This window comes from Camelus bactrianus, chromosome 21, assembly GCF_048773025.1.
Source record: "Camelus bactrianus isolate YW-2024 breed Bactrian camel chromosome 21, ASM4877302v1, whole genome shotgun sequence".
NCBI lineage: Eukaryota > Metazoa > Chordata > Mammalia > Artiodactyla > Camelidae > Camelus > Camelus bactrianus.
Genome location: NC_133559.1, coordinates 24,556,486 through 24,583,486, shown reverse-complemented (window position 1 = coordinate 24,583,486; position 27,001 = coordinate 24,556,486). Strand labels below are relative to the sequence as shown.

Below are 27,001 nucleotides of genomic sequence, written 5' to 3'. Positions count from 1 at the left end.
ACATTCATTTAATGATTAAGAATGGCAGGACAGGATGGAGGGGAAATTTATCTGAGAAGAGAAGAAATGTATGTTCAAGAATATGTCATCTTTGTATTTTTAGAAAGAAAAAGAAGGAAATTAACATTTATTAAGTATCTTCCATCTTTGTGTTGGATACTTCCACATTTCACAGTGATGACAAGGCTGTTTTAAAATGTTTTATTTTTCTTCCATACAACAAGTAATCACATATCCTTTAAAAGCATAGAAGTATGTTTTTAAGGCAAAAGTGTGTTAAAATCAAAAGTACAGAAAACTCTTATTATTTGTATCATGAAGTAATTAATAACTATATATAAAAATTAATGTGTTTGGTATGAGTACATATATATCTTTATATACACTACAGTGACATATATAAATTTTTACTACTATAAAATACTGAAGACATATGAAAATCAGTGTTTTACGTGGTACACTGAAAGCTTATGAAAAGCCTAGAAGTTCTATTATTCACATACTGAAATTTTGTTTCGAAGATGTACATACAAACCCGGTCTATCAGAGGCTTTCCCCATCTAACCCTTTAAATGACCTCAAATGTTAAGTCCTTGACTGTACACATAGAGTAGCCAGCCTTAAATGTGAGATTAAACCTGGGGTCGTTCTTTACCTCCTCCATAAGCAAAACAGACTTTCAAAGAATATCACACCATCATCCTGGAAGTTTGCTTACAGTTTTTTGTTTTTGTTTTGTGGGTTTTTTTTTTTTAAAGCAAAGTAGAGAAATTATAGAAATATCTTTTCTCAAACTCTTTACTAAAGGATAACATACATTCAGAATATATCGTACAGGTCAATCAAGTTTTTCAAAAGGAACTCATCCCAGTAACTAGCATCTGAATTAAACAAAACAAAACAGAACAACAACAACAACAACAACAAAGCAGCCTCCCCTGTACGCCCTTCCCAAGTCATTCCCCCATAAGGATAATCACTATCCTGACTTCTATCACCTCAGATGAATCTGAACTCTGTATAAATGGAATCAAACTGTGTTTATTCTTTTGAGACTAACTTTTCATGCTCAATATACATTTGTGAGATTTACCCATCCTGTTGCTTGAAGGAGTCATTTGTCTTTTTCAATGCTGTATAGAATTCGATTGTGTAAGCAAACCACAATTTACACATTCTAGTGCTAATGAACATTTGGGTGGTTTCTAATTTTTAGCTGTTATGAATATTTCTGTACAGGTCTTTTGGGACCCAATGTATGCATTTCTTTTGGGTACGTATAAGGAGCAGAAGTGCTGGGTCATAGAGCAGACTTCTTCAAAGCAGTTGTACAAATGTATACTCTCATCGGTAGTGTGAGAAAACTGCTTTTGCTCCAGATCCGTGGTGGGGAGGGAATCTCTGAAATAAAGTGGTGTCATCAAGGATTGATCTAAACAGTTCTACTGAGGCACAGGGGACAAACAGATATACTACCTCTAGACTTCTGCTTCTTATATTACAATAAATTCCCCTTGAAAAGTACATTCTGGTTCTGTTAATAAAAACGCTTCCAAAGGAGGCGGTTTTCATTTTTTGTAATGACAGCAATAACTCTGAGGATATCTTCCTTACACCATGTTTTTGGTTTTGCTAGTAAAAATGGTCAATAGTGGCTCCAACTGAAATTAAAAAAAAGGTTACTTATTTGGAAAATTTACCTTTAAAAACTGATCATTAATCAAGTATTTACTGAGTGTTGTATTTTTAAGGGAAGGAAATGAATAAAACTAAAATTACTAAAAATATATTTCATAGTTTTAGTGATTGTCACTGCAAATATTTACAAGTAAAATAATGGTACTCGTAAAATAGAGTGACATTTATTGCTTCAGGAAACTACCATGATGTTTCACTTAGCTTCAAGTGGAGATAAAATATTTTAAGAAAAATCTCAAGATGTATGTAAGCTAAGTGTATGGAAGATAAAGATCTTACTTCATTAAAAATCTCCTTAAATTTCAGCTGTTTAATAGAGACTCACAAAAATCAGACTAAATAGTTACTGTGGTGCAATTCCTCTACTAAATGGAGAAATTAAATTATCTATTGCCCTTTCTTTGAGTGATTAGTTTCCTATACTTTGAGAAAATGCTAATAAATATAACTATACAGCACCAACTCATAGAAATGAGCTTTACATAATGAGCTCTTAGTACACAAAGATGATGACCCTTCCTATTAGCAGACACATCGCATCTTGTTCTGTCCTTTGACTGAGCAAACCTAGTTCTCTCTATGTGTTCACACAGCCTAGATTTTTTTTTTTTTTGGCTCTTCTTACACTCCCTTTGACACACCATTCCTTCTTTAAAAAAAAAAACAAAAACAAATTATTTCATCTACTTAGTTGACACTTTATAGAGTCTAGGTGTTCCTAGAAAAAGAATCATTGAAGTAGGGACCCAAACATCTTACCTTCTCCATCTGACCCACGAGACCAGAAATCAATCAACTACACACAACCCATTTGAAGTATAAGTTAGCAAAAAAGTTACCAACTAGAATATTAAACAGTGAGAGACTATCCAGTTTTTCTAGTCTTCATAAACTAAAGGTAGTATCTATGGGTAGTTAACTACACAACAGTGCTGCTAAGTTTTTCAAAGGTATTCTATTGTCTATGGAATAAAATGTATTACATCAGAGTAAGCGACCTGTCCAACAGGTTGGCTAACCTAGGTGACACTTGATTCTGAATGACACCTGCTTGATCCTGGAAGCTAAAGTTGCTTACCTTTGAAAGTGTGACATAAAAAACAGCAAGCAGAATTAGGTAATTTTTCTTCTTCAAAGAACAGAACTCTATGAACCTAAACTAACTTTTCAAATTGCTGTTTCAGCAATTATTTACTTATAAAATACTGCAAACCTAAGAATGACAGAAATGTGGAGTTGTAGAGAGTCAAATTATTGGTTAAGAATGCCTTACTGGCTCCCTTCCCATGTCTGTAAGTTCAGAGTGTTCCTAATTCAGCAGAACAGTAACGTCTGAGTAGTAGGGGTAAGAAAGGTCCCAGAGAAGATAAAGACCTTCCTCTGAATTTTAATGATGATTCAGTAAGTCGCTCCTACTTGTCAAGTGTGTACAAAGAAAGTATTCTCAGTGGCAATGCTTAAAGCTTCCAAACACAAGCTGACATCATACCTATAATTAAATGTGGAATTTTGATAGACTGAATCCCCATCAGCACAAAAAAAAAAAAAAAAAGGAAAGAAAGAAAGAAAAGGAAAATAATAAAAAGAAGACAGCTTCGAGAGGATTCATATTGCTGAGTAATAAGGCACATTCTTGAATCACTGTTCACTAGGAAACAAAAGGACATAAACAGTTTTTCCCTCTCCCTACTCAAGAATTTGATATTTCGGAAAGTTTATGCACGTCAAGTGTAAGAATCTGGTGAAACTTATTTCACCACAGTCACCTGCTTCTTCACTAAAACTGATACACAGGGAACTGAAAACAAGAACCACCACGAACAACCACTAGAGAGCGTGAAAGAACAGAAAGAACAAAACCAGTCTGTAACACTGTCCCTCTTGAGAGGCTGCTGAAGGTCATGGCTGGAGCAGGAGGTAAAACACAGCCATGTCTGCGTTCCCAGAGCTTTGAGTGGCTAATCAGGTAACTTTTATGAGTAAAGAATTAAGGGAAAAATCATGAGTAGTGAAATTGTGCCTGCCTTCAAAAAAACAACTGTCAAAAGAAAATTATTTCACGTACACATGAGAGTTTCTTTCCTCATGCCATTCATTTCACTCTGCCCACTCCCTCCCATTTAGTTTGTCTTTACTCACAAAATGGGCACCTTATTACCACAGTGCTTTGCTCTAACACACAAAGTATAAATCTGGTGAACCTGACATTTGTATTCAGGAGAGAAGGAATATGTGTTTCCTTCTAATATTTTTCTCTCTCTAATGTGTAGTAGTGATTTCTGATGATAAGGATGGTTAATAAAGTAGTTTCTTTCAAGTTAGGTGAGTAAAATAGCAGCAATAGATTAATGTCCTAATTGTTTCCAGTATGGGGAGACGAATGCACTCAGGCCAAAGGTCCACCCTAACACCTGTCATACACACACATAACATAATATACGCACACACGTCATGGCAGTCCTTCCACATACTCCAGGCAGGAGAGAAGGAGTGAGGAAAATCTCAGCCCCGCGTAACACAACATGAACACTGTTAAGTTGTAGAGAGCATTACGTCCTCATTCTCACAGCCACCAGTCCTCTTGTAGACAGTGTGCTTTAACAATGGATTCAGCAGTAAGACAAACAGTCTCTTGTTTCCTACTGGGTGGAGGATGCACTTTGTAATTTGGTTTCCGATAGCTGAGAGCAGTAATGAAACTATTCCTTACAACTTACTGCTCCTCCTTCACAGACTTGTGAATCACAACTGCATTTCCACAGACCCAGCTGAAAACTGGAATGAACAGGTCAAGCTTTAACACAAAAAGACTACATCCCTTCACTGTGCTTAGGGCCACATCAGGCTCACTTGTTCCCAGGAGTTGTGAAGAGCCATGACAGATCCTTTTGACAGTGGCTATCTTTACTATTTAGTTCACTAGAATAGTGTGGCCTCTCTTAACCCCACAATGGTCCCCAGAAAAATGGAAAGGGCAGTAACCTTTTCAGGGACTAAATGAAAATGTATGAAGACAGATGTGCACTGTCTGTTGTGACTCTCAAGATCCTCCACTTAAGTTACCCTCTAACACATAATTCATGAAGTTAAGTAACAGAGGACCCTTACAAATCGAGAGAAACAGAGCTGGACCCTGGATAAGGAAGCAATTGGTCCAAATAGTTGGGTAACTTTAAAATGTTATCTTACATTAAAAAAAATAAATTTAGAGAAGGCAGTGAATACGGGATGATTTTTTGCTTCCAGTAAATACATCCAAGTTACAAAAAAAAAAAAAGGCTTTACTAATAAATTATATAGAAAACTGCTGGGTCCTAAAGTCTTTAAAAGATATTAATACCAATTTGAAAGAGTTTTAATTTTACATAGAGATATTCAGGACATGCCACAGCTATGTAATTGCTTATATAAAAGCAGCATCCAACCTATAGTCCATTTCCTTAACTGAAAGCTTTTCTTCTTCTGACAAATATTTTGTCATACACCATGATCAAAAGCATGGTATCAATATTGATTTGATGACATCCATCCCCTAGTATCTCCTCCTCATAAGATTTCAATCTAGGTAGGTTTATGATGCATTTGGTTTTTAGGCAATAACTCAAACGGTACCTGATACCAGCAGATATGGTACAAAGCCTAAATGTAGCTGGTACCATGAAAAAACCAGTCAACTGAAAATGAGGAGACTTGGATTTTCATTTCAGTTCTGTTCTAACACTGTGATTTTGAACAAGCACAACATGCCTTAGACCTCAATGTTCTCAGTGAAAATGGAGAGTGTGGACTGTAGCAGATGCTCTCCTAAAGTCTCTTTGAGATTGAACTTTCAAGGAGCTAATCAGTTAAAGTTGCTAAACTGTCATCTTCTGGCAGAGGATGTTAAAAGCATGCCTTGGGCAAAAAGAACAAGCAAAGTTCTCACCTGAACTCTTAGTGTTGTCTCCATAGAGACATCCAACCTGTTGAACTTGCCGAATGACACAGATTTATTACTAGCTACTGCAATTCAAGCAAGGCTGTTACAGTATTAATGATGGTCAAGATATTTTGTCTCCCTCAGAAAGAAACGGACTGCATCCATGCCCATGTATCTTAATGTTTCATAAAGCATCTAGAGAAGATCCAGAATAAGAATCCACTTCATATTATTAAAAGAACAGTAAACATTGCAGTGTTAGTATTTTGCTGTGATCATTACACTTGTAATTTATCTGAGTTTCTCAGAAGGCTATTCTTGAGCTGGATTTTGTGCTGGTTGCTGACAGCCTCCACACAGTATTCCTGTGAACTCAAAGTAATGAAAACCAACTATTTTTTTTTAAGCCAATAATCACAAAAGTAAACAGTCTTTGCATCTGTGTAATTTAAAAAAAAAAACCCACACATTCCCTTTAAATATATACAAACTTTAATTTCTGTCTGAGACAGACTCTAGGAACTCTTACCTGGGGTCTGCATTCTGTTAAGTTTCTGGGTGTTGCTAACATGATCTTTCCGGCACGCCAGTCAGAAACTCAAAACACTTTCTATACGGTACTGGTCCGAGCTCGTTCTCTCGCGCGCTCTCTCTGTTTTTTTTTTTTGCTCTCGCTCTATGCCTCAGACAGTTTGGAATGCAGAAAAGCCAGAGCCAACGCCAGTCAAACTGAATCCTTTTTTTCCCCCCAGTTCTTTTGCGAGAGCACTGAACAATAGCCATCCTTCCCACTCACAGCGCAGCGCTCAGCCATCCAGCTCAGGAGAAGCAATGTTAGTTACCAAACGAGGTAATTCATTTCCCCTGTCCCAGGAGTAGATGTATATATATACATTTGTGTGTTTTAAGAAGTGATTTATTTTTTTTAAGCAATCTATTTCAAAATCTCTCCTATTTTAGGGACAGAAAAATAAAGCAAACTTCAGAGATTCTTATTTTGAACATCCTTACGCTGAATTAAAATATAAACTTTTCAAAGTACAAAAACCAGGGAAATATCTTACAGCTGATAGAGACAGAAGTCTGCTAACACACATTACTATCTTAAACTCACTCAGTACATCACCTTATCACAACAGAAATATTTTAAATTCAGAAAATTTTTATTTCTCTAAAACCTTTCATCCAAGTCTCAAGCTAGCATTTCACTTTAAAAATAAAGAATAATCAAAAATTAACTTTATAAACAGAATGGCTCATAACTAGTCAACTAGATGTGGTAATACTATAGATGACAGCACTGTCCTTAGTCATCATTTCGGTTTGTTTTAAAATCTGACATATTTCTAGGGTTTGTTGTTTCTACATTCCAAAAAAGGAAGGCAGGTAAATGATGTAATCGTCACCATTGGTATGATTACCTAACACATTATGCAGCTGCTTTGTTGCTGAGGTTAGCAGGTCAGGATTGATAAATTAAAAAATTCACAGTTTTGGGGGGAGGGTATAGCTTAGTGGTAGAGTGCATGCCTAGCATGCACAAGGTCCTGGGTTCAATCTCCAGTACCTCTGTTCAAAAAAATAAACAAATAAATAAACCTCAAATTACTTCCCCCATTAAAAATTTTTTCTTTTAAAACATTGAAGAAAATTCACAGTTTAAATCACTGATAGATTCCACCTGCCACTTCAGACAGTGGAACAGGATAGACTTGAGAAGAGCACAGTATCGATCTGTCATTTACCACTTAACAAACAGCTGACGGGAATACATATATTCTATGCATTTATATAAATGTGTTATATGTAATATACCTCTCACATACTAGCTAGATACACAGATATACATACGTGTGTGTATCTGTATGTCTATGTGAATGTAAGTATCTTTGGCACGCCTTTTTCCTCCTCTTTTTCTCGCCAAGTTTCAATGGTTTACACTTAAAGATTCCTTTAATTCCATCATAACCTGGTTTTTGTTATCTAATTTCATCTTCCTTCAAGGATCATAATATTTTAACAATGCATTTTCTTCTACCTTTACTTTGGGCTTCCTATTTCTACTTCAGATGAACTGCTCCTCAACTCTGTTGCTACTCAAATAAAAATCATGGTGGGTGGGGAGAGAGGCATAAGCAAAAATTTATACAAAAAAGAACAAACTCAGGGCCTAACTATGAAGACTTACAGACCAGATTCTCACCCTGCCTTGAACACCAACAACCCCTACCCTCTGCTCACCCAGGTGAATACACAGCTTTATCACTATTAGTGTCATTTATAATCAACCTTAAAATAGTGCAAAGCATACTGAAACAATTTGGACTTACTATTTCTCAGAATAATTCTAAGAATAGGTCATGATTTCCATAATTCTATCCAAGAGTTACAGTGTAAGAATCTCAGCAGTGAGTCTAAGTTATCAGGGAGAGAGAGCTCAGCTCAATAAAAGGAAGTTAGGGCCACTGCAAGTGGCTTTCCAAAAAGCCTGCCTGCTTTAAGAGACAGTGACTCCCTAAGTCTTCCCACACAGGATGACAGTCCATTTGATGAATAACTGTAGTGCAGCAGTTCTCCAACTACGCCACTTAACAACCCTGGTGTTCTGATGATAAAACAGAGTAACAGTAATCCTTCCCAAAATAACAGAAAAAAATTCATGTATACGATTTTCTCAAGTGTGAGTTTTTCTTCTTAAATATATTTTAAAATGTTAGAATCTATTACTGTTAATTAACCTTAAAGATGCCTCGAATGGCTCCAAATTCAGATCAGTAATGACATTTTCAGATATCTGAAAGTGAATTATAACAATAATTTATTGTGTTCTGCAAAAAGTACTTTTACTTCCTGGAGTTCTGATACTTGAGTAAATATGAGAGCCACTGTTGAGGAAACAATTTTTCTTAAATCCCAGTATGATGTTATTCCATTATTCAGCATTCTTCCAAGGAGATTATACATCATATTTTATTAATTTCTATACTAAATCTTTTTTCAAAAGCTTGTATTACTATTTGTATTCCCCTACTTTATGCTTTCTAGCCTTGGTGTTGCTACTTCTCTATCTAGAAGTTCCGTCCTTGCATGGTCTGCCTGCCATTCTCTAATGTACCCTTCAAAACCCAGATTTAAAATTACTTTCTTAGTGCGGTTTACCCTGTTTCCTACCCAGAGTTGATCATATTCTCCTCTGAACTTTTTAACTCTCCACTATTTTTTCCTTTATAGCCTTCATCATTACCTAACATTATATTATGTTTATTGTTTATTTTTTTTCCCCACCAAAACATGACATAGATGGGGGCAGGACTTTGTCTTGTTTTCAGCTTATGGCTAGATCCTAGAACAATGCTTGGCATTAGTAGGTACTTAATACATGATGGATGGATGGATGGATGGGTGGATGGATGGATATAGGTGGATGGGTGGGTGGATGGGTGGATGAAAGAATATATTACATTTATCAAACTTTTTGTAAGTACTTAGACTAAGGAGTGCTTTAGAATAACTTGAGGACAGGGACCATAGTGTATCTACTTTCTGATGCCAGAGCCTACCACTGTGTACGTCATGTAGTAAAAACAAAAATATAAAGGAATTCGTCTCAGGTTTGTACAGTCTCAAGGAACTATTCGAAGTCAATCAAATAATATACCAAGGGAAAATGGTCATTTCATCATTTTACCCAAGTAGGACCTCCCTGTAACAGGTGAAATCCTGATCCCTAGGAGTTGCTTCTTGGAGTAATTTTTTAACATCTATGAACCCACAGCCATGTGTTGTGCTGTCATGGCCGGGGCAATGCAGCTTCTGGGGTAGAGACTGAAGAGACTGATACAACCTTAATCTACAGCAGCAGGGAGGAGTTCTCTCAGGAGCTGGAGAGGCATGAGTAAGTGGCTCACCCTCTGGCCAGGAGCTCAAGTTTAAAGCTACTGAAACCCACATCTATACAGAAAATCCCTCATTGGTTAGAAGAGCCTCATAGAGTCTGAAGGAGTTTCGAGCTGATATATCGGCTCACACAACTAGAATGCTCAGCTCAGCACCCAGGATGTTCGTTCTGGCTACATGAGGGCACGTGAGTCATTTTATTTCTGCAAATGGTCACTATGCTGTCAATATCTAGTTTCACATTTCTCCTCTGTATGGAGTGCTGGATGGCATTTCCTTGACTAATCCATTTAGTCATGGTCCAGCACTGTGCTGTTTAAATGGTTCTCTTAGGTTGAACTACCTGAAAATGTAAGTCAAAAATAGTCAAATATCAGTAACAATCAAAGAATATAAAAAATATTCAAACACTGAATGAAGGATTGGAGTAGATAATTTTAAAGGTCTCTAATAGTTCTGGGATTCCGTGTTATAATCCAAACATAAATAAGAGCATCAATCAAATTCAAAGTTTGGTTACCACCTTGTCGAACTATGGTCTTATTTTAACCTAACACAGAACTCTGTTCTTGTCCTTCTTGGAACTTATATAGTGTCTGCCACATAATAAGTGCTTAATAAATATTTGCTGAATAAACAAATAGCTTGAAAATGGGTACAAGTGGACTGCTGAAGGCTGCAGCTCTGCGAGTTTCCAAATTCAGTATCAACAAATACTGGTTTTGTTTCTAAAAGGCTAGGATACTTTTTCCTAGTTATGAATCAATCAAAGAGGGTATTTTGAGAATTTTGAAGAATATAGATAGCATATTTTCTCCCTACCCCTTACAGAAGTAATTATAGATTTCTGACTTTGGTACTGGTATAGAAGTCTATGTGACAGCCATGAAGAAACCCTAAGATCACAGATGCATGATTTTCTAAGAATCAAAGGGCACAAAAAATAAGCTAGCTGCATGTAATTAAAAGTTACTTGCATATCCATTTTATTTCTTACCGAACAAATTAACAAATGAGCAAAAAGACAAAAACCCCTCTTAATACACATCTTCTCCTCTTCCAAGCAGACACACGTATCAATAGCCGTCAAACCGAGGTGTCCACCAGTCTGTACGTGTGCTCGCTCTTTTGACCAGCGGATGATCAGAAACACAGCTTCTTCTAACTATAAACACAGTTTCTTTTAATGTCTCCCCATAAACCAGAGTGACATTCTGATACTGTGGTCTTCCCACAGCATTCTTTTTAGAGTTCATGTTAGAAAAGGAAATCATTGTTTGTTACTGGAATGACAAACACCAAAGTCACCCACTTATTCAGAAAGGTCTGAAATTCTAATTTTTATTTCATTTTATTTGTGTATAATGGGATAAGACACACTTCTCTTCTGATAAAAAGGCATTATAAAAACCAGAGGATCTGTTAGTCATAGGGTTAGCAAAGTACTCGCATATGCCAAACAAGTGACAATTTTGATAGCCACATGATGTTTTTACAACTTCTGGCCAGGCATGAGGACTTTACCTGGCTTTTTCCAGCTAAGGGAATTTGGTAGACTGCATCTGCTCACCTGAAATGGCCGGGAGGAAGCACTACAGAGAGCAGGCAAAATCACACCAGTCACCTTTCTCAATACTCAGGCTCTCGTAGGAATAAGACCATACTTCAAAGAAGAAGAAGCAAAACCTTTGTGGAAAAATCTAGGCAAATGTTTTTCTAGTTTTATTTCAGAGTATGAGTGATATAGGAACAAAAGCAACCCTTCTATTTCGGTGAAAAAAATTCATTAATAAATAGCAAAAAGCAACTAAAAACATTCTGGGATAAGGCTGGATATTAACGGATATCTCAATGTGCTCACAGAGCCAAGGACATGCCTGTGACATTGACTCTATAAACGAGAGCTTAAATTGTACTTTACTAAAGCCTTCAAAAACTCATTTTCTTCAGCAGCTTTACACACACACACACACACACACACACACACACACACACACACACACACACACAATCAAGGCTTCTTGATTTCCTGTTAAGCTAATCTGCTGTCATAACTGAAGTATTACTAGTCCACCTTTCCCATATAATGCAGATTTCAGTAAAAAAAAAAAAAAAGTCATTAGGCATTTGTTTTGTCTTAATTTTAAAGAATATTTGCAAGTGTGGGCTACTGTTTCCACAAATCCACTTAGAAAAAGCAAAGTACTGTACAGAACAGTCACCTCTGGCATACCACTGATACAACAACGTACGTATGTACTATATACAGCTCAAAACACTACTGCATACTGTAGGTAAAGTCCACGTCACTCAGTTTCCATGAGTCTCTCACAACTAACTGAAGCAAGCTAAAACCCAGCAGAACTCCAAGAAGAGATAAGTCAAGAAGCAAAGAGGACATCAAAATGGACAACAGACATGAAAAGATGCTCAACATCACTAGCCATCAGGGAAACGCAAATCAAACTCACAATGAGACACGTCTCATACCGTCAGAATGGTTATCATTCAAAAGACAAGGGACAACAGGTGCTAGTGAAGGTGTGGTGAAAAGGGAAACCTGTACGCTGTTAGTGGGAATATAAATTGGTCTAATATTATGGAAAACAATATGGAGGTTCCTCAAAAAATTAAAAAAAAATCTGCCATACAATCCAGCAATTCCACTACTGGGCACATACTCAAAGGAAATGAAAACAGTATTTTGAAGAGATATATACACTCCAATGTTTACTGCAGGATTATTCATGGAAGCCAAGAGATGAAAACAACCTAAATGCCCATCAATAGATGAATGGTTAAAAAAAAGATACGGTTTATATACACAGTGGAATATTATTCAGCTATGAGAAAGGAAGATACCCTGTCATTTGTAACAACATGTATGGACCTTGAACACATCATGCTAAATGAGGTAAGTCAAAGACAAGGGCTGTATGACATCACTTATATGTGAAATCTAAAAAAGTCACACTCAAAAAAACCAAAAACAATAAAACCCCCAGAGAATAAAATGGTGGTTACCAGGGAATGAGTCTGGGGGAACAATTGATATTGTTTAAGGGTACAAATTTGCAACAAATAGTAAATAAGACAGTGATTTAATGTACAGTATAATAAACACAGACAACAAAACTGTATTACAATTATCTAACATATAAATATCACAATCATATTATAATATATAAAAAATCAAAGTAATGCACTGTACATCTTAAATTTATACAATGTTATATGACAAATATATTCAATTTCTAAAAAGACAGTTCTGATTATTTTTAATAAAAAAATTCACTCCCCAAAGGAAAATTTAATTCTTAAGCAAGGGAAAAATTAATCTGTGGTACTTCTATCCATCACTACTGAACCATTAGGATGGTAATAATAATAAAAATTAGACCCTTTTATTCAGTTATATTCTAGGCTCCAAGAGGGCAGTCCTGTCCCACTTTATGATACTAGTCTTACTGCATTTTCACTTCCAATATTACATTTCGAAATACAATTATTTCCCCCATATTTCCTGAGGAGGGGTTTTTTTTTTTTTTTTTTTAAGTTTCTACGTAATGGCATGAAGATTTTCCTTTTTTCTTTTTTTTTTAAGTTAAAATGAATAATCTGCTAATCTGTTAAAGCCAAGGGTAAAACATTGTGGACGTGAAAAACAACTCCATAAATAATCATTTCTAGTTTTAGAAAATATCAGTAAATATGAAAAACAACTTTCAAGAGGTTAAAACTTTCTTGTAAATTTCTTCACATACGGTAATAAAAAAATTTTTATAGTTACCAAATAAAGTTCTACATCATAAGAAATAAATTAGATACTCTCCCAGAAAAGGCAAAAGGCACAGAGTCAATTCCAAACCAGCAATCCCACAAAGAAAACATGATGTGGTGCAGCAACACACATACTGCATTCAAGGACTGATTTATCATCTGCTTTGAAAACAAGCCAAATTTTCCTGTCCATCACAAGGGTAATGCATTTTCCCTCAGCAATAAAACATGGTATCTAAATTCATTATGCTGAAGCTAAAGACAAAAAATAATCACTACCAATGAAAAACTTGAAAATCCTCTATGAGAGATTTGTTTCAGTGACAGTAGTATGTAATTCCGGTTTAAAAAAAAATTTGCTTTTCAACATATTCAAGAATTATGATTATGTGTCTGTACTATTCTTTAACCTACCTTCAGAAGTGGTTACTATTAACGGATAAATCTGCCCCAGGATATAATAAACTTAGAATATTGCTTGGGTTTTTGAATTAATCTAAAACTAAATAATGTATTTAACATGCTAACAATGTCACATTGATAGGAGACAGAAATAAGTGAAAGACAGCTATATTATCAGGGAAGTATCATATTTAAGTGATATTTTATGGGTGACAAAAATTGAGAAGTAAAAGAGAGATTAATCAGTCTGCTAAGGAAAGAGCTACTGGTGACTAAGGGCAGAGTCCCAGCCCCGCTACGGGGTCTCTCTAGATGCCACCCAGAGAATGAAGGGCAGGGACGTCTGCGTGTGGGAACTGGGGCTATCCCTTTCCCACTCAGGTCAGGAAATAAATACAATGGTTTCTCTCTCATTGGCAAGAGAAAGGCCACAACACTGATTTTAAGGATACTGTTTTGTGCTCAGAGAATTTCTAGACTTGAACTTGTAACGTGATTATTACAGGTTCTGCTTTACCCTGTACCCGTCTGTGGTTGCATGATTAAAATGACCTCTCACAAAACATTCAAAATTTCCTAAAATTCGTACGATACGAACTTTAAGTTCCATATCATACCCATGCAAACATGAAATTAAAAAGAATGTAAATTGGGAAATGCTGAATATTGTGCGTCCTTGTTCAGTGTTTAATTGGACTCAGTATTTACTGAGTGTGATTAAGTGCTGAATGGCTTTGTGGTAGAGACGTCCTCTAAATGATGCATGAAGCTGCATCTTCAGTAAACAGAATTTCATTCATCACAGTTTTTCCTAAGACTGCCAATAGCAACAAAACTCCTACATATTCTGTTTTTATATTTTCGAACTGATGACTACACATCATTTTCCACTAAATAACCGTAAAGCAGACATCTCTGCTGATGAATGTGTTTTTGTAGCAGCACACGGAGGTAAACACTGACAACGTCATAGGACCCAGGAGTACTAAACCCTGCCTCTCATGCTCGCCACTCTAGGGTGGTATGAGCAGGGGAAAGCACAGAGGTAAGGGGACTAACTCTGGGGCCAGATGACCAGCTTCAAATACCAGCTGTGGCTCTTACTACCTGCAAAGTCTTGGAAAAGCATTACCTCAGTTTCATTAAATATTAAAAAACAAACAGGGATAATAATAGTACCAAGAACATAAAGTAAATATTTGCAAAGTGCTTAGAACAATCCCAGGCACAAACCACTATGCAAGCATTTGTTGGGTAAAATAAAATAAAAACAGTACTCTGTGTACTTGGGGTGGGGGTGGGGCTTTAAAAAGTGGGGGGATGAGAAATAAGAACAATTTTTATCATTCATCCCTGATTTGACATGGTATTCTTTCCCTCAAAACGCTTACCGTTTTGTGATAAATATCTTTACGGATTTCTTCATTTACCAGGACTCACAAGCTATCGCTTCGGATTCTCTGAAATCAGTTTCTTTTCCTTCCACTTATAGAAATGTTTAATTCTTTTACCAGGGAACACTTTTAATATGTTCATTACGTGGTACATCCCCCTGCAACTATAATCATGGGGAAAAGTCTGCAACTTTGTCAAAACGTATTCCTCTTACCAAGAGCACTGTTCAGTCCTTTGTTCCATACAGAGAACAGCAGAAACAAGACACTACATACTCTATACTGTAACAGTAGATGCCTCGATAAGATAATGCTGATATCTTAAATTATTTAAGGAGAGGTACAAACGAAATGCTTTGTGAAATAATTCTCAGTAGGTATGTGGGACAGTAACTTGCAGAATCTTAGGTATATATTCCAAGCAAAAACATTAAAACAAAATAACACATCACTTATGTCCCTCATATTATGAGCTAGTGTCAGCGCAATCTTCTGGACTTTCCCAGTCAAACAATTTTGAGAAAAGACTGTGCAGGTCTTACTAGCTACCTGATTATAATGCTGTCATAAAGTGGAACGTAAATAAACTAATGCCTTCACTCTAGTTGTCAACATTTACACCTCGCCCCCCACAAATGACTCTGATGACTTAAGGCAATTTAGTCAACAATATTATCAACCAAGATTTATTGAATGTATAATAAAAGCTGACCTAAATATTGCCGGAGATAGAATCTCCTGTCTTGTTGGTAGCAAGAAGTATGTCCAAAGTGGTTCAAGGAAACGATGTTAAATTTCATCAAATTAATTTTTTGGTATGTACTTCACTTCTGATTACATATTTATTATTTGTGACTTTTTTAATGAAAGGAATTGTTCTCACAAAAAAAGTCTGGCATCTTGAATGTTTTGTCATAATCTATTAATGTATAATTTGTACTAAAAATCTGAAATTACAGTACCCTACTTAAAAACTAGCTGAGTTTTAAATGTGTCCATATATCAACTGTTTGGAACTCAAGATTTCTTTTCTTACAGAAAATACAGCAAAACTGGCAGAGAGGAAGAAACTAACATTTAATGTGCTAGCACTCTCTCGGGAAACTTAATTTTAGTATCTAATTTTTCACAACCCTGCTGTAGTATCATACTGACTTTACACATTCAAAAGGTTGTTCCCTTAAATTACACATTACTTTATTAAATAATATACGTTCTTTGGGGGGGAGAGCCAACCATACTTAAAATCAAATAGGCTAATAAAAATAGCAGCCCCATAACCCACCCCACCAAACACATCCCTCGTTTTAATTTTTAGCCTTTTCTTTTGGTATTGATCTCAGCATGTCTAAATAAACCTAGTGGTGTAAGAACATTATTAAGAAATGTTGAGATTACACTAAGAAGGCCCTAAAAGCCTTCCATCCTCCTCCCCCAGTTTGGACCGGATTGTCAGCTACACAGCTGCCATCCTGAGACTACCCCCTTCACCAATATTCCGGGGATTGCCTTTGTCATCTTGTTCCTTTTGATTTACCCTGACAGTAACCTGACAGCTACTTCAGCTTGGAGTCTAATTTCAGTTTAGAAGTTACGTTCACTTGGAACTTGAAGGGCACTGCTCTCTGGTCTTAGCTTCTACCATTGTTTTCAAAGAAGTCAGATGCTACTCTTTTTCGAATCCTACATGCTGTATTTTTGTTTCTGTTTTAAATCCCTGAAAACTTTTAGAAGGCTCTCCTCATCACAGATGTTCTGAAATTTCCGGAACATGTGCTTCGAAATAGGTCTTTATTTATTCACTATGCTGAGCACTTAACAGACTCATTTAACCTGGAAACTCATAACCTTTAGTTCTGGGAACTTTTCCTTCAAGTCTTCACCAAATGTCTCTTAAATTGTGAGATTTTTCTCTGATCATCTATCTCATATGGAGTAATGTTCCCCGGACCCTTTCTCACCCATAGCACTCCCTTGCTCCATTACCCGATCTCACTTTTTCTCCATTGCGTTCATCACTACATGGCATAATGTGGAGCTGTTTCTTTTTGTCAGTCTGCTCCTACCAGAATGTAAGCTCCATGAAGACATGGGCTTTGGTCTGCACTGCTGACTATTCTGAATGCTTTGTTCGCACAGGCCAGAACACTGTGTGGCACATAACAGGAACAATTTTTAAGTGTATATGATGAATAAAAAGATAACTCCATAAGGAAAGGTAATTTGCTAAGTCAGTCACTCTGTAAGGCTTTGAAGCAGGAAAAAAATCTAGTTGGGAAGAGGAAGAGAAGAGAGACAAGCTCCCACAGCTGCCTGTCAGTATTTTAAGTCATTTTTAAACCAGAAATAGCTGATCAGTAATTGCGATTTGTACAAAATGATGGGGAAGCACCACAAAAAAAGTGGATTTTAAGTCACACATATTTGGGCTTAAATTCGGTTCTGCCACTCCTCTGGCATCAGTATTCTTATCTACAAAACAAGGATAACACAGCACCTCTTTCGCTGTTTCATCTTCGTTATGTCTACCTGGTCACACTTCTTGCTTCTTCACATTTGTAACTATTCTTTACTTTTATTCCAAAAATATAGAGAGAAAACTGAGGGGGCAATCAGTGATACCAAGAAATAGGAAGAAACAGAATCTTCTGTGTTTCCATATAAATTTTTTAATTATTTGTTCTAGTTCTGTGAAAAATGCCACTGGTAATTTGACAGGATTGCACTGAATCTGGAGATTACCTTGGGTAGTGTGGCCATTTTAACAATATTGGTTCTTCCAACTCAAGAACACAGTATATCTTCCCACCTGTTTCTTTCATCAGCGCCTTATGGTTTTCAGAGTACAGGTTATTTGCCTCCTTAGGGAGATTTATTCCCAGGTATTTTATTCTTTTTGATGTGATGGTAAATGAGATCATTTCCTTAATTTCTCTTTCTGATATTTCGCTGTTAGTGTATAGAAATGCAACAGATTTCTGAATATGTGAATCAGAGACTCACACTTAAAATTAACCATTTCATGGAACCGTATCTAAAAAAACATGACAGGAGGTGAGATAAAGCTTACACAGCACACTAATTATCCAAGAATTTATCAGAAAAAAGTAAATAACCAAGTGTATTCATTTCCCAGGGATGCTAGACCAAATTATTACGAACTGAGGGGCTTAAGAACAACAGAAGATTATCTCTCACGGCTTTCTGGAGACCACATGTTCAAAAGTCAAGGTGTAGGCAAAGCTGCACTTCTTCCAAAGTCCAAAGGGGAGAATCCTTCCTTGCTTCTTCCAGCTTCTGGTAGCTTCGGGCACTTTTTTGGCTCGTGTCTACATAACTCCAATCCTTGCTTTTGCTCCACAAAGCTTTCTCCTCTGCGCCTGTGTCTTCCTCTCTTCTCTCTCTTATAAGGACACTTGTCATTGTATTTAGAACCCCTCCAGATAATCCAGGATGGTCTCATCTAGAGATCCTTCATTCAATTACTTCTGCAAAGACCCTTGTCCCACATGAAGTCACATCCACAGGTTCTGAAGATTAGGCCGTGGACATATCTTTCTGAAGACCACCCTCAATTCACTACGCCGGTATACACTTTGTTCTTCCTGCTGGATTTTGTACTGGATACTCCCGTTGGACTTTCTGTGCTGTTTTTGTAGCTACAAGAATCTGTCAGGTTGTCTATCTTCCTGCCTGTTATGTCTTCAGATTCAAAAACAAATTATGATGCTATTAATTACAGTCTCCATGGTATTTTAATAGTTCTCTGACATCTAGTTTCTAATTTAAGAAGACTTACTAGCCTCAAGAATCCACCTTCTAATGCAAACCGATACTAGAATAATAGCGTGCTTTTGCAAAACTATTAAGAGGTCTCAATGACCGCAACCTGGATATATACAAATACTTAAATTTTAAAAAGAGTTTGGCAATTTTTAAGTTTCATTCAAAATAGAGAAGAAATGTTCGTTAGAAGGACATTATTCAGTTCGCCTGGACATTATCATTACATCAAACTGGTCCTGCAGTAAGGGTCTTACAATATTTATAAGATGGCGTGGCGACAGTACTGCAATGGACTAAATGCTGGTGTCCCTCCAAAATTCATGTGTTGAATTCCTAACTCCCATGAGGTGGTATTAGGGGGTGGGGCCTTCAGGATGTCATTAGGTGATGAGGGTGGAGCTCTCATGAATAGGATTGGTGCCCTTGTAAAAGGGACCCCAGAGAGCTCCCATGCCCTCTCCCCACCATGTGAGGATAGAAGAAGTTGGCAGTCTGTAACCCAGAAGAGGACCCTTAGCAGACATCAAATCTGCTTGCTGTTTAAACCAACCGGTCCACGGCACTCTATTCCAGCAGCGAGAAGTGACTAAGATAAGCACTACACTGAAATGTATTACTTAGGCATAAATACAACAGAGCAGTAAAATTCATTGCTAAGCCTCAGGAAAGCTTATGAAAATTTGAGTATCATTCTAATTTACTAACCGAAGAAACACATTTAGTTATAAAAGCTCATCTTTACCAATAACCCTATGCTACATCACTGAGGTCAAACATTATTAGAAGAGGCTAAATTTTCTCCTCCTATTTTGCATGCGGTTTCTTTTTTGGGAGGCTCACCTATCACTGTGGAACATTCTAGATTTTAGTGGCTATTCCCACAGCTATTTGTATCTGTTATGCACACTGCTAATGATATTCTGCTTTTAAATATATTTTCCTTTTTATTTTCAGTCACTCCCAATGTATTATTTCACTGGCCCTCCTCCCTAGCTCCTCTAGTTCCTAACACATACATCTGAATACTTCCCTGCAATTCCTACTTTTAAACCTTAATCACAAAAGCTTCATTTAAATATGTTGTTGACTCTTTGATGGCACTACCCTGATTAAAGTCAGAGAGAAAAAAACCCAAAGGCCTTTAAGTTGAAGAAATGAACTGAGATAAAGTAATAATTTTTATTACAGTCCTTTCTAATTCAGTCTCTTTTACTTCCCTCTTATCCTATGAATTCATCTTCTTTTCACTCTTTTCTACCTTGGATTTTTCCTATTATTCTCTACTCTCTAGAGTTAGAAAGACCATGCCAAGGACAGGCAAACCAAACATTATTTTGTAAGCAGAAGGAAAAAAATGAGATGGATGGGAATTTCCTGCTGTGATATACTAAGTATCAATCAAAATGGGAAAAAAAATTTTAATGCACAAATTTCTGAAGACAACAGAAAAGAAACAGGCTGCACATTTCAGAGAGAAGCAAGTCGTCAGAACAACTCAGCAAACACAGCAGCTTCATGAGAAGCTTGGGCGCTTCCTTTCTTGAGTAACGTCACTAGAGAAATGAGATGGCAGGTGAGTGCCTACAAGGTGCTTAACACAACAGCCTCCTCCCTGGAGGCAGCTCCATCCAGTCTGTTTTGGACACAAACTCAACTAGATTTTCCACCAGCCTGGTTTATAAATCCTCCTGTTTGAAATATAAACTAAAAAGGCTTTGGTAAATAGCTTAGCCAATTCTGCTGCCCCACCTCCCCTGCCCCTCCAAAAGGGAGGGGGGAGAAAGAGAGAGAGAGGCCGCGCACACACAACTGATGTAAGCAATGTTTAGCAATGTTTACACAATTTTGCCCAACTTATCTGAATCATATATTTTTCCTTTTGGAAAAGGTTCTTTGGCAGCCAAGAACCTAGATCAAGTCTCAAAAATAAATCTTAAGATGTATTATAAACAACTCCACCCCCATCTTTCTACCTCAAGTTACATAACAGGATGGTGAATTATGACTGTACTTTAGAAGAAAGGAATTTGCCAAACTGTGCAAGTGAAAATGGAAACAACATGAGTAAAGTCATGAGATACAGAGACAGGATGCTTCCTAAGACGTCACACCTCACATTTGTTTTACTGGGTTGATTTAAACCTGTCCAAGCAAAATGAGAAACATAACACTTACTCTATTATCTCACTGGTTCCATGGTTTCATAAGAGTCTGAGAGAACTGAAGGTTGTCTCAAATCAAAATTTATGTTGTTGGTCTTGCATTCTTCTTTCAAATCATAATAAAAATCTCATCAGATAAGGAAGTTGACCCTGAGAGTTAATGATGAGAATCTGAATCCAGTTAAGGCAACTTCAAAGCCTTTGCCATTTCCACTGCCCCACGGCTGCCTCTGATAAAGGCAGGCCTTCCAGAGAGAATGGAGAGTTTCGGTCACCAACATGCAGTTCCTTTCCTGCAGCAGTAAACTCCTTATCTGTGAAACAATTGCCAAATCTGCTCTTGTGATTATGATATACTAATTAATCTCTTAACCTAAACGCCAAATGATGCTATCAACCTGAAATGCAGCAAAAACAAATGAAAATAAAAAAAAATAAAATAAAAGATCACTTTCTTTCATTAAAAGAACTTATTTTCCCTTACCTTTCTGTATAGGAACAAGAAAATAGTTACTAAAAGCTATTTACTACTAACAAAATCTTAGAAGTAAAGCACAGATGCCACGCTCACTGACACAGCTGTGGTTACTGAATCAGGCAGCAGCCGTCTGAGACTTCAGATCTGACATTTGCAACCAGGCACACTGGATGCTGTGACCTGGTAACTTGGACAGTGGCACATAGCAACTAGGCACTTATCAGAACCAACACTGGTAACTGTAATAACAGTTTACAGTCTTTGTGGCCACACAATGATATTAATTCTCTAATTTTGTTCCTAAAATATTTCTCTGAAGTGGATGTGGTTTTCCCTGCAGGGGCAAAAAAAAAAAAACCTTCCCACATCTAAGATTATTCTTCACTTGGAAGTGCCCCACCTGAAAAAGTCAAGCAAGGGCTTCTCTACTGTGTCCCACATCAATCACGTGCTCAACAATCAGTCACTCGCTCAACCTGCACGTGACAACCTGCTAGTTGCTGTGGCAAAAACGACGTCAGGACAGCAGTTCTGGCCACTAAGAGGTTCCAGTCTGGTAAAGACGACACATACCAACAACTTGATAAAAGCTAAGGACTTGCATTCAGTATGAGAGGTAAAAAAAAAAAAAAAAAAAGCTGTTTATCAAAGATAAATGTTTCGAAATCTGATTAGTGAAATGAAGGAAACAATTGCCAAAGGTGATATCTGACTGGGCCTCAGGACAAACAGGATTATCAAACACGGAGGGTGAGGGGTGGAGTGAGAGAACAGAGCCAGACAATCCAGGTAGATGGCCTGACATGTCAAAGCCCACATATGAGGATGCCCGGGGGAATGAGAGTCCCTGCGGTGGGTAAAGAAAGATGACATCAGAGAGCCAAGTGTGGGTCAGAAGACGAGGCCCGCCAATGTCACTGCACATCTGGATTTTAGCTATAGATAACGGAGATCCAGTCAAAGTGTTTAAACAAGTAAAGTAATGTGACTTTGTTTGTTTTCCTTGCTCAAGTCAGTTTATTAAATACTAAAAACCAGAGGTACTGGAGAGAGGCTCACAAGACAAGTCCTGCTACCCTGCATCTCAGTCTCTGATACAATATTTGTATCCTCACCAGTGAAATAATGATAATGAAGCTTCCTAATCAAAGAATGGATGTGACTTTTAAGGCAATAATGCCAAACAAGCAGTGAAAAGAGTAACAGAGAAGGAAGAAAATAGAGACAAGAAGAGACTGATGGGTAGCTACAATGATATTTAGGCAAAAACAACTGAGTCACATCATGTTAGGAGGATTAGAAGGACGGTGGTCTTATTAACAGAAGCAGCAGTCACATGAGGGTGGGGGGGGGGGGAGGGGATGAAGAAAGGAACTACCCAAAGATAACAGCTTTAGTTTCGACCACTCTGGTAGCGGTGTTCAGTTGACCAGTTGGGAATTCAGGTCTGGAGCTGAGAAACTAAAGCCAGAAACAAAGACTTAAAAGTTGGTGGCATCAAGGTGATATTTGGAAACATGAAAATAGGTGAGGTCATCTACAGAGAAAGGACGAAGCAAGCGAAGAAGGGTAACGGTTAGACCTTCAGACACCTGCACACCTGCGCTTACAGAGAGGGAAACAGAGGAGGCACAGCGCGGGAGAAGGACAACAGATAGCAGGACAGTCAACCAGGTTAGGAACAGGGAGCTCCAAAGAGGGGAGGGAAGTCACTACCACTAACTCGGAACAGAGTTAGAGGGTGAAGAGGACGGCAGTTCTCGAACTTATCACATCTCTGATGGAGGAAATTTCAGTGACAGATGAAGTCAGACTTCGGGCTACAGAAACACTTTATTAGGTAGTGAGCGCAAATAAAGTGCTTTTTGGAAAAGGCTGAAGAAGAAATTAGATAGCCCTAGAGCACCGTCACTTTTACAGTCAGTTCTAGAGCCAGCTAATAGAGTAAAACCTTAAAATGTGTCTGTTACTGGAGAAGGATGTTAAGTGAATCTGTGAAAGAGGGCGTAACTGGGAATGACTCAAGTGTGCTGGTTTAGTTTTAACTTATCTAGCTAGCTTCTAAAATAGAGTACATTTTATGGACTGAACACTTACAATACTAAAGTGGGAGGAAGCTGGTTCTCATCATAAAGCCATTTGTCAATGTTGCTTATCACCTCGAGTCTCAGAGGATGTCACCACTGGTACTGATCAAGCATGGAAACTGGCTTTAGTCACAGTCTGATTATTCATTTACTTAGGTTTCTACGTCCTCATTGTTAATTCAATCCCAAATTCACGTCCTGTTGTTTCAGTTCTATTCACTGTGCCGCCTTGTGGACGTCTTCACGACAGCCTTCTGACTGCTCCAGTCTGAACTGGCTGTCCTCACTCTGCGGCTGGTACCTGGCTGTGGAACTGCTGAGGGCTCCCCCTGTCTCTCCTCTGTGTTGGATCTCCTGTAATACAGCCCACATCCTGCTCACTCTTGGTGAAGAATACATTCCATTAGCTTCAGGAGAAATGATGTGTAGGAGGTGATTTGTTTAACCTTGCATGCCTGAAAATGTCTTTATTTTATCTTCATGTGCGATCAGTGGCTTATAGACAAGTATAGAATTCTACACTGAATTTCTTCATTAGTCTGAGGGCATTCCTTATTGTTTTCTAGCTTCTGATATTGCTGATAGGAAGCCATTCTGATATCTGATCTTCAGTTTGCAACCCGTTTTTCCTTTCTTTGGCAGTTTGTAAAACAGCCCCTTTGTCACCAGACACAAACTGAAAATTTCCCCAAAATGTGCCCTGTCATAGGTGCTTAGTAACCCTTTAAGCTGGAATCTCTTAGTAACCCCTTTAGTTGTGGGACATTTTCTTAAATTACTTTGCTAGTGATTTCCTCTCGTTTTTCTTTTTCTGGAACTCACTGTTTTGACTTCCTAGACTGACACTCTATTTTTTTTCCTCTACTTTCTAGGGTATTTCCTCATTTTCATCTTCTAACCCTTCTTTTTTTTCTTTTCTTTTCTTTTTTTTAATTGAAGTACCATCAGTTACAATGTGTCAATTTCTGGTGTGCAGCACAATGTCCCAGTCATGAATATACATACATATATTCGTTTTCATATTCCTTTTCATTAAAGGTTATTACAAGCTATTGAATATAGTTCCCTGTGCTGTACAGAAGAAACTTTTTTAAAAATCCATCTTCTAAACCTTCTGTTGAGTTTTATTTCTGTTACCATTTTTTAAAATATACAGCAGCACTTTGCCTTTGTAGAGCATTCAGTTCTTGTCTCATGTATGTAATGTTTTCTCTCTCTGAGGATAATGATTTTTTTTAAAATTTTCTACTTCCAGCCTATCTCTGTTCCTCCAAAGTTCTTTTGCCTTTAGTTTTATTTGTCTTTGGCTTTCTCTTTCATGCTGGAGGCTCTCCCTCGGTGTCTGCTAGTCTTGGGAATGTCAGCATCCTTAGGTCTCCCCTTGGCTAGTTAACACCCCGATGGCACTCTTCTGGTCTCTTGCCTGAAGGATAAAGACCAGTGAGGGAGACAGGCGGAGGAGTCTCATTATTCCGTGTGCAGGTGTTTATTCTAGTCCCTTGTATTTGGTAAAGTCCCCTGTGCTCTCAATTTTGCCTGGTGTGCCCCAGTCCAGAGACCCGTGAGTTTTTTTCCCCCAGAGGATTAACCTGCAGTCTTGTATCAGGGTAGAGGTGGGGATGGGAAGAGCAACTGTCCAGTGGTCTGCAGACTAGGAGAAGACCGAGGGACCTCCCACCGTGTTCCTGATGCCATCGATTCCCGAGCTATTTGAAGATTCTGCAGCAAAAATCATGTTGGTTCTTGGCTTTCTTCATTGCCGGATTAAGATTTGGCTTTCTTAGGTCAGCGAGGTCATTCACCATACTCCATCTAGTTTCCAGCCTTCAACTTACTATTATGTATGATTATTTTTTGTGGTTGCTTTCTTCTTTGTCACTCTCCTTATCCTTATCCTTGAAGGACCATGTCTTTAAAAGAATATCCCATTACTATACTTATAATGGGGTTTCTGGAAGGAACACAATTACATGCTTATGTTCAGCCCACTGAGTTCCTCCCCAGAAGTCCTAGTGAATCTAAAAACCATTCCTGACTGTTTTTGCCACTCATTATCATTCTCACCCAATTCTCCAACCACCATAGTGGTTTACTAAGATTACTATTGCCTTAGGACTGGTCAGGAGAGGCCCCTCACCTGGGCATCACATTTTAGAGGACTCTACTTGGGTTTGGGGGGACACCAACCCTGACAGAGCTTGAATGTACCAGCCTGGCTGTCCACATGTATGTCTGTGGGGCCTCTTGTGACATGGGACAAAATCTGAAAATTCTAGCCTGACCTTCCAGATTGTTATAAAAGTATATAGTAAACTTGAAGGAGAGAACGAATTTTATTTAAGTTTAAAAAAAAAGTTTAAAAGTTTGTTAGATTAACCTAAATATTAACACATAAGATACAGCTTTCTAAACTTAGCAAGTAGCTGGTCCACAGCTAAATACTGACCTCCTTCATTTCTTCTTCCCAGGTCTTCTGGATTTACAGCAACCCTGACAATAGCCTATACAAATGACTTAACTGAATCAGAAAAGGAATCCTTTATTTAAGACACTTTACTGCCACCTGCTGGACATATTATGAAATAATGACAAATCAACAATGACAATTAACTGACATGGACCCCTTAGTTGCTGGGCAACACATAATTTGCACAACCAGATGGGAAGCACTGCCTTGGACTCACCTTTCACAAAACTGAATTAATCTCTATCGGACCAGGATGAGGATGGGGAGGAAGATAAAACAGCAAATCAAGAATCTAAAGGTTCACTCATAATTTAGCAGAAATTGTGCTTTGGCACCTTGACTTAGAACTGAAAATTGATTTCCTCTTTAAAAAAAAAAGTTTTAACTGCTAATCTAAATCTAGCTCCTAAGAGTGAAATAAAGATGGCTTTAGTGCCATACCAGGACCAGCCTCACCCACTAGCAGCCGGCAGCCCCAGAACGGCATTGTTTATTTATTTAATGCCATTTGCAGCCTCTTCAATAAATGGTGCTGGGAAGTCAGGACAGCTATATGCAAAAGATTCAAACTGGGGTACTTTTTCACACCACATACAAAATAAACTCAGAATAGATTAAAGATTTAAAAGTAAGACCCAAAACCATAAAACTCTTAGAAGAAACACAGGCACCATGCTCTTTGACATTTTTCTTAGTAGTATTTTTTGGCTCTGTCTCCTTAGGCAAAGGAAACAAAAGCAAAAATAAAGAAATGGGACTACATCAAGCTAAAAAGTTTAAATACAGTGAACAATATATATCACATATACTTTTATACATAAAAATTTAATAGCCAATCTAAATGCTGAATGCTACCACACACAGTCATTATTTATCAACATTTTAAAATCTATTATCTGAAAAATGGAATATGTTTCTTGTAATATGAGAT

At 37.6% G+C, this 27,001-nt stretch overlaps 1 protein-coding gene across 9 annotated transcripts in view; it reads right to left on the bottom strand.

Moving 5' to 3' along the window:
- The window catches only part of RASAL2 (RAS protein activator like 2), a 303,483-nt gene that overhangs the window by 107,136 nt on the left and 169,346 nt on the right, over positions 1–27,001 (bottom strand). Inside the window, exon 1 of one of the 9 annotated variants that reach the window (XM_045516600.2) lies at positions 6,147–6,298. The exons of the other annotated variants lie outside the window; for them this stretch is intronic. Coding sequence (XP_045372556.2) covers positions 6,147–6,159 — 13 coding nt within the window. The 5' untranslated portion in view covers positions 6,160–6,298. Of the gene's footprint in view, positions 1–6,146; positions 6,299–27,001 lie in introns of those variants that run through there. 9 annotated transcript variants of the gene reach the window in all.